We start from the raw sequence: 13,627 nt of genomic DNA, 5'->3' as shown, positions 1-13,627 counted from the left end.
TGTAGGAAATACTGGGGAAAAACTCCAGAGAAATCCCCAGGGACAAGGAAGCCTGTTTTGAACTGGTGTGTGTGTGTGTGTGTGTGTGTGTGTGTGTGTGTGTGTGTGTGTACATCTGAAGCCTAGGGCAGGAGAGTTGTGTGGAAATTAGCGATAGAGGCTCAGACTGCTGGTCTAAGTGTCCTCAAGAATAACAATCAGGGCAGAACAGAAGCCAGAGTGTGGAAAACTGGTGGGGATTGATGGACCTTGAACGTTTATTCACACCTCCCTCTACCCTCAACTCCCTCTAGCACCTAGGAGTACTTCCTTTTAAGGCTGCTTCTCCTTGAGGGGTGGAGGGTGGGATGGGTTCTAAAAGTAGTGCCTTGATCTTAAGTGTTATTTGGTGGCATGATACACAGCCTGAGCAATTAATTATGTAGTCTGGTGCTTGGAGTTCTCCACCTTAATGTTATCCCTCCCCCTCTCCTTGATCTCACTGGATGTTGACACAGATTGGGATATGCCCTTTGGTCTTTTCCCGTACCAAATGCTAAGACAGAACAACTGATAGCATCAGAGAAATATATGCTCAAAGGCCAAGGTAATGAGATATCTCAGGAGAAAAACTACTTGAAAAGAAAGCAACAACCTGGATTACAGATGCCACCAGAAAGCAAATACGTTAAATCCAATGGTTAACAAATATAAAATAAGCATAATAAATAACTGATAAGGAAATCATAAAAGTCAAGAGGAAATACTAGGCATGAAAATTATGTTCATAATAGTAGAAAGAACAGAGATGGATGCTATAATAGATGTAGCTGAAAAACAAATTAGTGAGCTAGAAGATCAGATTAAAGAGCTCTCCTGGAAGGAAGAAAGGAAGAATAAAGAAAAAGAATATATGAAATAAGGCTTCCCTGGTGGCACAGTGGTTGAGAGTCCGCCTGCCGATGCAGGGGACACAGGTTCGTGCCCCGGTCTGGGAAGATCCCACATGCCGCGGAATGGCTGGGCCCGTGAGCCATGGCTGCTGAGCCTGCGTGTCCATGTGCTCTGCAACGGGAGAGGCCACAACAGTGAGAGGCCCGAGTACCCCCCCACACACCAAAAAAAAAAAAAAAAAAGAATATATGAAATAAAAGCTAAGAGATAAAGAAGATTGAATTGGAATGTGAACTTCAACTCACAGAAAATAGGAGTGTCAGGAGAAGAGGAAAATAAAAAGGAAGAAGAGGAAATACTTGAAGAAATGGAAATAAATTTCCTAGAATTAAAGAAAGATGAATGATGATGTATTTATGCAGTTCCAAACAAGAGCAATAAGAAGAAACTAACCCTGGCAATATTATAATGAAATGGAAGTTTTACAGGCAAAAATAAAATTCTAAAATTTTCTAGAGAGATAGAGCAGATCAATCACCAAGGAATAAGAATCACCAGGATCTCAGACTTTTCATGAGCAAAAAGAAGATAATGGTAATATTTTTAAAATATTGAAAAGACAAAAGAACATTGAGCCTAAATTTATATCCAGCCAAATTGTCATTTAAATGTGAGGGTATAATAAAAATATTTTCGGACACATAAGGTCTCAAAAGGTTTGTCACACAAAGACCCATATTGAAAAGAGTATTGGAAAAGGTCCTCAAATAAGAAAAGAAGCAAATCCAGGAGATGCTACTAGAGGTGTATGACATAAAGATAATTAAATACTTGGATAAAGTTTGGTGTTGTCTTTCAAAAACTACCAAAGACCAAAGAAAAGAAAATGAGAAATTATGTCTACCATAACCTAGAGTTAAGTTCTACACAATATCAAAAGGTGGTGTCTTTAAGTTAGACACTTTTTTAAGATAGAAAAAAAAACCAGAATAAATTTAAAGAAAGTAGAAGGAAGGATGAGTAAAATAATAGCAAAATTAATGAAATGGAAACAAAAGTAACAATACAGAAGATCAACAGAGCCAAAAGTTGATTCTTTGAAAAAACTAATAAAATAGGCAAGCCTGTGGCAAGAGTGATCAAGGAAAAAAAAGAAAAGTAATTTAAAAACTAGTATTTTCTTATCATCTTTTAATCTCAACTTTAAAACCTCAGGAGTCTGGAGCATGAATGAGATGAGAGCAAAATATGTCAATGTTATTGTTTGTAATATCATCTCCACACTATAGAAATGCATTTGAAGAAAATGAAATGGACAACTTCCTAGAAAAATATAATCTACCAAATGAGTTAAGAAGAAATAGAAGGCCTTAATAGTGCCATAACTTTAAGAAATTAAAGCAATTTAAAAAATCATCTCACAAATAAAACTTTAGGCCAAGTGGTTTCGCAGGCAATTCTACTAAACTTTCAAGGAACATACCATATTAAACTTAGTACAAACTGTAATAAAGACTAGAAAAGGAGGGAATACTCCCAACTTATTTATGAGGCCATATAATCTTTTTTTTTAACCAACTAAAAAATAAAATCTCTCTCTCTTTTTTTTTTTTTTTTTGCGGTACGCGGGCCTCTCACTGCTGTGGCCTCTCCCGTTGCAGAGCACAGGCTCCAGACGCGCAGGCTCAGTGACCATCACTCACAGGCTTAGTCGCTCTGCGGCATGTGGGATCTTCCCGGACCGGGGCACGAACCCGTGTCCCCTGCATCGGCAGGCGGACTCTCAACCACTGCACCACCAGCGAAACCCTAAAATCTCTCTTTAAATTAAAGAATCCTAATGACTTTGAGGTAGATGAAGCTGTTATCAGATAATGAAGTAATTAGGTGTAAGATATAAAAATAACAAAACTGAGAGAAAGAAAGCACTGATTTGAAATTATCTTCTTTAAGTTTGGATGGAAAATTAAGAGCACGTCCAATTCAAAGTTCTAGGTATAAAATCCAGGTATGTCATGTGGTGGACTTGCTTCTTCAACTTGGCAGCCAATGGGAAGAATCCACACTCTATGGACCAGCAAACTAAAGTTTGACTGTCACCATGAAGAAGTCAGTGACTTTGCATTTGAGTTTTCCATCTTGGCTCATTCCCCAAAGTTCAGGCTTTGGAGTCCTAAAGTCTTCTTCAACATTTAACTAGTTCTTCGTTGGTAGAAGGGGCTGGGACTGTCTCTCCACATGTAAACTGATTTTTGTCATAAGTCACTTTTATAATGAGAGACCAGCTAAGGCACATTACCACGTCTTCCCTATTCTCCAGATCTTCCTTGGTGTTGCAGAAGTTACTCCCACATGGGCAGGGGTAGAAGTACTTCTCCGAGTCCTCGTCATGTTGGAAGTCCTCAGTCTCCACCTCGTTGTGAAACATCGCCATCATTACTGGGGCCAGCAGAGGTCTGTCACCTCCGCTGTCCGACCCAGGCCAGGGCATGTCCAACTTGGCCATATAATCTTGATTTTCAAACAAGAAAAGGATAATATGAGAAAAGAAAATTACAGATAATTTCCTGAGGATTTTAAGTGTAGAAATCCTAAATAAAATATTTGCAAACTAAGTTCAACAGAGTATAAAAGTAAAATATACCATGTAGTTCACAACATTAACAGCTTTAAGGACAAAATAACATGATTATCTTAAAAGGTTTTGAGAAATATTTCATAGAAATCGAGCATAAATTCATGATAAAAATTCTTAGCAAATCAAGAATTTGCTTAACCTAATGAAGGAAAATTATGTTATGGCAAACATGGGGAAACAGTAGGAGCATTCCATTTAACATTGGGAATGATTAAGGGTGCCCAGTACCGTCATTTCTATTCAACCTTGTATTGACAGTTTTAGCTAGTGCAATAAGGCAAGAAAAAGAAAGTAGAGGCATAAGGATTGGAAAAGAAGAAATGCCAATTATTTGCTGATGACATGATAGCCTCGTAGAAAATCAAAGACACCTGGGGCAAAGTATTATATTATTAGAAATAATAGGAGAATTTAGCAAACTCAGTTCATTTCTATACACCAGTAACAAATAACCATAAAATGTAATTTAAAAGAAGATATCACTTATGATATATTAAAAAAATCAGATATATAGGAATAAAAATTTTTAAAAAGATGTGCAGGACCTCCTTGGAGAAAATTTAAAACTATTGAGATTCATTAAAGAAGTCCTAAATAAATAAAGAGAAATACTATGATACATATTTCTTATTTCTTAAATGGAAAAAAACTTTAATATTATAAATATTTCAATTCTCCTCATATTGGCTCATAGACTTAATGCAATTCCAACAAAAATTTCGGTAGGATTTTAATGGAATGTGATAGTTTATTCTAAAATTTATGTGAGGACTTCCCTGGTGGCACAGAGGTTAAGAATCTGCCTGCCATTGCAGGGGACACGGGTTCAAGCCCTGGTCTGGGAAGATCCCACATGCCGTGGAGCAACTAAACCTCTGCGCCACAACTACTGAGCCCACGTGCCACAACTACTGAAGCCTGAGCACCTACAGCCAGTGCTTGGCAACAAGAGAAGCCAGCACAATGAAAAGCCCGTGCAGCACAATGAAGAGTAGCCCCCACTAGCCACAGCAAAGGTGACCCAATGCAGCCAAAAATAAATAAATAAATAAATAAATTAAAAAACAACTATGTGAAAGAATAAAGGACCAAGAAGTCAAACATTTCTATAGAGGAGTAGGGAGGGGAGATTTGCTTTATTAGCCAACAGGGTTTATTTTGAAGCTGTAGTATATATAGCATGATATTTGTTCAGAAATAGAAAAATAAACTTTTGGGCAGGTAGAAAACTCAGAAGCAAACCCATGTATGTATGGAATTTTGGTATATGACAGATGTGACCTGGCAGATCAATGGAGAATGGAGGGACTATTCAATAAATGTATCTGTAAAAACTGGTGATCTATAATGGAAAAAATGATATTGATTCCTTCCTTAAGTCGTTTGAAAAATGAACTCTGGATAAATTAAGGACTTAAATGTTAAAAGTAAAATTTTGTAAATTTTATTAGAAAATATAGGTAAATACATTTCTGACTTTGAGGTAGGGAAGAATTTATTAAAGACACATAGAAAACCCTCTAACCGTAAAAGAGAAATCTGATGACATTAAAATAAAGATCTGAACACCAAAAGATATCTTATGAAAGAAAAGAGAGAAGGTACCAACTGGAGGAGGATATTTGCAACCCAACTAACCAACAAAGGATTACTAGCAAGAATATATAGAGGTTTCCTCAAATTAATAAGGAAATAGCAAACAATCCAATAGACAATGGGCAAGAAATACAAACAAGAATTGCACAGAGGAGAAAACACAGATGATCAATAAAATCATTATGAGAAGGTCAACTTCATTATTTATTGGGGAAGGCATATTAAAACCACAACGAGATACCAACTTATACCCATTCAATGGGCAAAAATTAAGAAGTGGACAATGCCACATATTGGAAAGAATATGAATTAACTGGGTACGACCACTTTGCAAAGTTTGTTGTTATCTGATGTTGAACATTTCCATATTAACTCAGCAATTCTACTTTTAGGTATATACCCAAGAAAAACTCTATGTACAATAGGAGACATAAACAAGAATGTTCCCAGCAGCACTTATTGCACTCTTAGCAAGATAAATACCTGAAACAACCCAAATACTTATCAATAGAAAACAGATAAATAAATTGTGGTAATTTCACACAATGGCATATTATATAGCAAAATAAATAGCTAGAAGCAAAAATATGAATAACCTGAGCAATACAATTTTTTTAAAAAGGAAATTCCCTCATATTTTATAGAGCCTGAAGCTCTTTTATAATGTTGAAAACAAAGAAAATTGAACAATAGAATTATTAGGAATACAAATGTGATAACGCTATAATTTCAAAAACAAGTTATAATAATAACTGCAAGATTCAAGGAAGGGGAAGTAGAGGAATAGACTGGGGAGAAGCCCATAGGTGGGTGTAAATGATTGTTAATGTTCTAATTCTTGTATTGGGTGGTTGGTTCACATGTATTTAAATTATTAATAATAATAAGCAAATTCATATATAAGTACATAGTTTATATAAATAAAAACAAAAGAGGACCATGCTTAGACCAGTGATGAGGGTGTGTTACAAATCAAAGATAATCCAATTCTGTGCTCTTGAGTGGAAAACCAAGAACAATATCAACTCCCTCACATGTTTTGCTTTTATTATTAGTTATCATTAATCCACCCAACAATCCTATTTTTGGTTACTACTATGATTTTTTTTTTTTGAGGCTAAACCACAAAAAGAATTTATTTAAGTGTCCTGAGAGGACAGGAAGGTGGGAGCTGGGAGAGCTAAGACCAGGATGTCTGATACTTGCTTCCCATATCCTGTAGAAAATATTTTCTATTCCAAGACCTAGTCATTCACATTTTTTTGTTTTCCATTAGTGTTCTGTTTGCTCATCTGTATGTATAGCGTTTCAATGTACATTTACATACAACTTAATGTAAAAATGCCTTTTACTACAACAACCATTGTGTCAAACCACAGACTAAAAAGTTAATGTGCTGTAATATTAGCATGTCAGTGCCTAGTCCACCTTTAACTGCTGGCTCAATCAATAAATATTGGATGGCCATTTCTTTAATCATTTGAATTTTCATAAAATACATATCCAGTTATTCTTCCCCTCCTTCACCTGACTCGCTGTTAAACTTCCTTTCTTCCTTTTACTCCATCTCATATTCTGCAGTCAAGACTTTTCAGTACCTACTCTTCTGAGAGATTGGCTCAAAGAGACACAGATGTAGAGGATAAACGTATGGACACCAAGGAGGGAAAGGGGGTGGTGGGATGAATTGGGAGATTGGAACTAACATATATACACTAATATGTATAAAATAGATAAATAATGAGAACATGCTGTAATGCACAGGGAACTCTGTTTAACTTAGCTGTACAGTAGAAACTAACACAACATTGTAAAACAACTATACCCCAATTTAAAAATAAAGAAAATTTTATGTATTATGATTTCCTTTTTACAGATGAATCAAATCTTAGTGAGTTAACATAACTTGCTTGAGTCCACAAAGCTGGCATGTGGTAGATTCCAGAATTTGAAGTTTCATCTGTTTGACTCTAGGGCCTAGCCCTTACAACTGGGCTAGGCTCCTGGTCATTAAGACTGTTTTAACCACTAGTATACCAACCTAGAGTAATTGTTGTGCTGAGGATAACAATCTCTAGATATGTGAAGATAAGAGTTCACCAAAGAGTTCATTTAAGCGTTTTGTCAAAGTATGCCATGGCAAGTTGAGGAATTTGCCCATGTGTGTCATAATGGAAAAACTGTGTAAAAATGAAGAATCATTGAGTAATAAGAATTTGAATGCAAGAGAGCTCAAGTAAGAAATGTCATGCACTGTTGGATCAGGAGTGATTCATTCCTTTAGTCTGCATAATGTTCCTTTTCCATATGCCCACGCAGGAATGTATAGATATAGAGACAATGTTCACAAAACCTTTTGAGTGGTTGTAAACGTGCTCTACACCTGATTTATTCTGCTTTGTGACCTCACCCAGACACCCTTCTTTCTGGTTTCTTGTGTCTTTAAAGCACATCAAATGTGAAGCCCAGGCCCCCTCTACTGGTTAGCCACATTTTGTCATAAGTGTCTTCCTAAATAGGCATCCATCCATCCCTGTGAGTAAAGATAAGTTGATGCTTATTTCTAGTGCCCTGATTTTTTTGGGAATGCAGAATTGACAGTGAGAAAGAGAGAGGAGTATGTATTTTTTGTGAAGAAGACAGAATGTCACCAAGAACCTGGTTTTTGGGCAGATGCCGTACAATGACTTGTATGGAAACTTTGGGGGAAGATGATTGGAGGTGTGGAGATCGGCTTTAGAGGCAGCATTTGTAGCCTTTGCTTTATAGCTTAAAAGTCTATTAACTTTCTTTAACTCATCATCCAAATTAAATTTATTAGGTAATCCCACAGACAGATGTCTTTTTGGGTGTATCTCTACCCCATTTCCCTTGAAGTTGGGATTCTCTTCTTCCTGTGTTTACATGCCAAATCTATTCATCAGAGTAAAATGAGGACCTCTGAGGCAGAAATCACGTTTAATTTTCTGTCAGTTTCAGCCCCCAACTCCCAAATAGTGCATGCCACATGGTAAATATCAATTATGCTACTTAGCTACCCTTCTCAAATTGCCATGTAAGGACGGAAAACATCCCCACCCAGAAGTCCAAGGAAATTCAAATCAAAAGGATGAAAGAAGATGCTGACCACTCCCCAGAAGACCAAATACAGTAATTTTATTGTTGTGCACATAATCACTATTTGACGGGAAACATTTCAGTGTATGTTAGTTCCAAGATGTTGAAGTTCAATAAGTTCAGAAAACATCTATTAAAATGACTTCCCTGGGCTTCCCTGGTGGCACAGTGGTTGAGAATTTGCCTGCTAATGCAGGGGACACGGGTTCGAGCCCTGGTCTGGGAGGATCCCACATGCCGCGGCGCAACTAGGCCTGTGAGCCACAACTACTGAGCCTGCGCGTCTGGAGCCTGTGATCCGCAACAAGAGAGGCTGCGATAGTGAGAGGCCTGCGCACTGCGATGAAGAGTGGTCCCCGCTTGCCACAACAAGAGAAAGCCCTCACACAGAAACGAAGACCCAACACAGCAAAAATAAATAAATAAATAAACTCCTACCCCCAACATCTTTAAAAAAAAAAAAAAAAGTGACCTCCCTTTTCCTCCACCCCTGAACCTCCAAATCCTTAAACACTGAAGAGGGCAAAACAACATGGTTCTTTTATTCTTTTCAACTAACAAAACCCTGACAGAAATATAGAAGCAACTCTGAGCATCAGGAAGCAGACAGGAGCAGCAGGTTCCGTGGGCAGGGAGCCAGGAGCCCTGGGTTCTGATCTCAGCTCCACCAAGTGGTGGCTAGGTTACCATTGGAGAATCACGTCAATTTAGTTTGTGCCTCAGTTTCCTTATTTGTAAAATAGTAATAATCATGTCTGCTCTATATACTAACCTCACTGGGTAGGTAGATAATGCATGAGAAAGTGTAACAGGGAAGAGCCAAATCTGACTACATGTTGGATCTGTTTCTTTTACTTTAACCTTTGCTTCCTGTTGCTTTTGTTCACTAAAAGGATACTGTCTATACATACTGGCCTGCCTTAGGGAACCCCGCCCCTCTGCCTGAATGTCAAACCAAAGTGCCTTTGTTCAGGGAAACATCCGGACCCTGTCCACCTGTGGATGGCTGCAAGACAGCGGAAATTAACACGTCCCCTCCTTGAAGCTGGCCATTCCAGGGGATATTTGCAAAACTTATGGCTTTTTTACTTTACTTCCCCACCTCCTCCCCCTCTCTAAAAGAAACTGGCATCCAAACCCCTATAAAGTGGTTAATTTGAGATATTAGTCTGCCATCTTCTCGGTCTGCCGGAATAAAGTCGTATTCCTTGCCTCAGCACCTCATCCCCGCTTTATTGGCCTGTTGTGCAGCGAGCAGAGAGAGCTTGGACTCGGTAACAAAAGCACTTTGTAAACTCTTTGTTTCTAGGTCCTCTTCTTACTCTGTATTCTCTCTGGAGCAGAGTACAGGGCGTTCATGTCACACCTACTCTTTCTACTCCATCATGTTTATGTACTGGAGGCTTCTGACGGCTCTCAGACTGGGGCGAGCAGGTCTGCCCTGGCTTTAGAGGGCCTTGCATGTCAGAACTCCCCCACCCCACCACAGAGTATTAAAGAGCACCCGGGCCCTCCCTCACTTGGGCATTCAGCATTTACATAGCACGGCCATAAGCCTAAATATCCACTTTAATAACCAACACTGTTTAACCCCCAGGAAAACGTTTTCCCACATCTCTTGCTGGCTGCCTCGGAATGCTGGGGAGGTTTGTGGGTCGAGCTGTTTGCAAAGACAGAGTCCCACAGTGCTGGGAAATCTGGGGAGCATTGGGTGATGGAAGTGCTTGGATAAGAGGAAAGACAAATTAATCAATTCTTCAAACTTCTCTTTCAGTAAGAATGACTACATTTTCCCATATCCCAATTATTGGTCTCCAATACCGCTGAGTGTACAACTTGTCTTACTTCTTTTGTGTTCACAAATTTAGGGTGATTTCACAACTATTGCACATGGTGGCTGAAGAATATTTTGCAACATAAAGTAATTCATATCCCTCTTAAATTGTACATATGGAGTTTAATTAAAATGTTTATGAAGCATGATGCCAATTGTTTGCATTGGCAGCTAGAAGGACAGTAAATTCTGAATGAAGAATCATTTTATTTTTATAAACCTTTTAGCAACATTTAATTAAATTTTCAAAAAATAAATTTAAAATATTTAATTTAAAATGTTGACATTTGTTAATTTTAATTTATGCTTTCCCCTTTAATTTTAATAGATGCTTTTGAATATTTTAGAAGAGACATAACTTTGACATTATATGAAAAATAATTTCACATTGTTTTTACATTTAGTTTACCTTTATGATGAAAATATAGTAACATTTTGTACAGTTTGAGTACACTTACAATTTACTTTTATATCATTGTCAAGAAAGCACAAATCATGTGAGTGTCTTCATTATAACACCTTAATTAGTGATTTTACTAAAATAAGAGCAAGAAAAATAGTAGATACTCTATAAATATTGGTTGAGTGAGCAGAAAAATACAAATTAAAAAAACATTAAATTACCTTTAAGAGTGTGAATTCTACCTCAGAGCAATAAAAATTTATTATATAAGTTTCTCAAGTAGGGGTTTTTCAAATGGGGATGTAAGACATGTGCCATGATTGAGGAGGGGGAGGGATTTCTTAAAGCGTTTCTTAAATATACTGCATCTTCTGGAATATAAATTTTCCCTTTTAAGTTTTTATTTATTTATTTATTATTATTTTTTTGCTGTACGCGGGCCTTTCACTGTTGTGGCCTCTCCTGTTGCAGAGCAAGGCTCCAGACGCACAGGCTCAGGGGCCATGGCTCACGGGCCCAGCCGCTCTGCGGCATGTGGGATCTTCCCGGACCGGGGCATGAACCCATGTCCCGTGCATCGGCAGGCGGACTCTCAACCACTGCGCCACCAGGGAAGCCCCTTTATTTATTTTTTAAAGTTTTCATTTATATATGAAAAACAGAGTAGGTGTGAGATTTAAACAAATAAGATAGACATAGTACTTTGGAGAATGTTTATTTCCCAAAGACTGTGTTGGGTCACTTTCCCAGGGCTGTGCATTTACACATACGAGTGCCCCTGTGTGCATGCGTGCGTGTGTGTGTGTTGTGCTGTGTGCAGCTGATACTCTTCTCTCTCATTTCTTCAGTGGAAAGGTTTAAGAAGCACTGAAAGGGATAACAAGCAGTTGAGAGTTGGACAAGATTAGTATGCCTGGGGAGGGACTGACAAAATCCTTTTCTTTTTTTTTTCTTTTTATGTTATCTTATTTTATTTATTTTTATTTAAGAATACAGTAGGTTCTTATTAGTTCTCCATTTTATACATATTAGTGTATACATGTCAATCCCAATCTCCCAGTTCATCCCACCACCACCCCCACCACTTTCCCCCCTTGGTGTCCATACGTTTGTTTGTTCTCTACATCTGTGTCTCTATTTCTGCCTTGCAAACTGGTAAATCCTTTTAAAATCCTTCATTTGAAGAGGAGTGAGGCATTATACCAAGTCGCCAGCTTGATGGATTCTTTTTGTGTGTGGCACTAATGAGACCATGTCATTAATTCTGTTCCTGAGAGGGCTGGCTAAAACTCTTCTACTCTGCTGAGATGGCCCTACCTTGGCCAACCTAGTATGAGGCTGCTTGGCTATTGGCAAACGGGAAGGAGAGAGGACACAGCGCAACCTAATAGTGCTTTGGAAGAAAAACCAAACGAACATTTTCTGCCGAAGGTGCGTAAGTAGTGCTTCCTTCGTGCAGGTATGTGCTCTGAGTTCTCGGTTCCTCCATCGGTTCCTCCAAGGCATTATGAAATCCTAATTGAGCTCCATATTCCTTTCTGTTCTGCTCTGCTCTATTTTTCAGTTCTGCAACATGAGAGTGGTAACCCTAGGGATAAGAGTCAGAAAAAAAGAAACAATAATATTAGGAGTTAGGTGGCCTGGTCCTAGTTCTGCCTTGGGCACGAAGTAGCTCTGAAACTTGGCACAAGTTCATTGAACTTTGCTAGGCCCCCCTTTCCTCATTTATAAGTGAGAGTTTTTTGGTTACTAGGTGATCCCTAAGTTTCCTTCTCATTTGAATGTTTTGGATATTTTTGAACACTTTCCTGCAAAGTTTTCCCTTTATTTTTTGTAACCTCCCCCCTAAAGTGTAAACTTAATGAAATTTTAAAAAGTCTTAATCAGATAGCTTTCAGGAACTCTGATAGGGTCCGCGAGTTTCCAAACTTCTACAAAAATAGAAGGATTATACGTGTACTTCTAATTTTGAATTGGAAGTATCAGTATGAATGAATGATATGTATGAAAAAAATTTTCCTAGCTCTGTCCACTGGAAAGGCCTAGAAACAGACCCAGTGCTCAGAGCAATGAGCACTCCTAGCACCCAGACTGGTTAAAGATGGTCAGATTATGAGTATCAATAATGATAATCACTCAATGAATTGATGCTTACATTCATGACATAAAGACATGAAAAATCCAAGTCATTGACACTTTGGATGGAAGATGCAAGGAACTACCTCATTGATTTGAAAACTGATGAAGAAAATAAGTATTTTTCCTGTTATTCCTATATAATATATATCAGATATCTATAGGTAGCTATAGATATCTATATCTATCTTTATATGATTTAGATAGATGATGAGGGGAAAACGAATACAGAGATGATAGAAATAAAACATCACCATTTGGCAGTCCCTGAAGATTTAATGGCATTAAGCCATGGTCATCAATGGCTGACCACTCTGTAGTGGTCTTGTGGGAAGTTTAGGGGGCAGTCCTTAAGACAGTTCTCACCTCTAACATCAATTGCAAGTTGGGAATTTCCAAAAGCACCCTTAGTTTTGATAATTCTCTACAAGAACTCACAGAACTCACTGAAAGCTGTTATACTAACCATTATGGTTTACTATATCAAAAGGATACAGATTAAAAGTAATCAAGGAAAAAAGTGCATAGGACAGAGGCCAGGAAAATTCCAAACATGAATGTTCCAGTTGTCTTCTCCTCACAGAGCTGTGGACACCGTAACTTTCCCAGAATCGATGTGTGACAATATGCCCAGATTATTGCTAATAGGGGAAGCTCTCCTGAACCTTCCTCTGCAGAGTTTTGACTGGCCATGTGACTTCTCAGTCGCCAGGCCCTCCAAAGTTGAGCCAATTATGTGTGACCCAAGGCCCCCAGGCAAACAAAAATATATATATATTTTTGGCGGTACTCGGGGCTCTCACTGTCGTGGCCTCTCCCGTTGCGGAGCACAGGCTCCGGACGCGCAGGCTCAGCGGCCATGGCTCACGGGCCCAGCCGCTCCGCGGCATGTGGGATCTTCCAGGACCGGGGCACGAACCTGTGTCACCTTCATCGGCAGGAGGACTCTCAGCCACTGCACCACCAGGGAAGCCCTAAACAAAAACCTTTTTTATCAGGGATGATATTGCAAGAGCTTAGAGATTACCTT

The 13,627-nt window shown here is 38.5% G+C and overlaps 1 protein-coding gene across 1 annotated transcript; it reads right to left on the bottom strand.

Annotated features, from left to right (window-relative positions):
* Nucleotides 1-2,582: 2,582 nt before the first annotated feature.
* LOC111168070 (diphthamide biosynthesis protein 3-like) lies at nucleotides 2,583-3,452 on the bottom strand. Its single transcript, XM_089914200.1, has one exon. It carries the CDS (start codon nucleotides 3,377-3,379, stop codon nucleotides 3,059-3,061), a length of 321 nt encoding a protein of 106 aa, XP_089770326.1. The 5' UTR covers nucleotides 3,380-3,452; the 3' UTR covers nucleotides 2,583-3,058.
* Nucleotides 3,453-13,627: the final 10,175 nt, after the last annotated feature.

This window comes from Delphinapterus leucas, chromosome 7 (genome assembly GCF_059928025.1).
Source record: "Delphinapterus leucas isolate spDelLeu-1000000601 "Yukka" chromosome 7, BTC_Dleu_Yukka2, whole genome shotgun sequence".
NCBI classification, from domain to species: domain Eukaryota; kingdom Metazoa; phylum Chordata; class Mammalia; order Artiodactyla; family Monodontidae; genus Delphinapterus; species Delphinapterus leucas.
This window is presented reverse-complemented; position numbering and strand designations above follow the sequence as displayed.

Coding starts and splice junctions, on each gene's coding strand:
- LOC111168070 (XM_089914200.1), bottom strand. CDS start 3,379: ATGGCCAAGTTGGACATGCCCTGGCCTGGGTCGGACAGCGGAGGTGAC.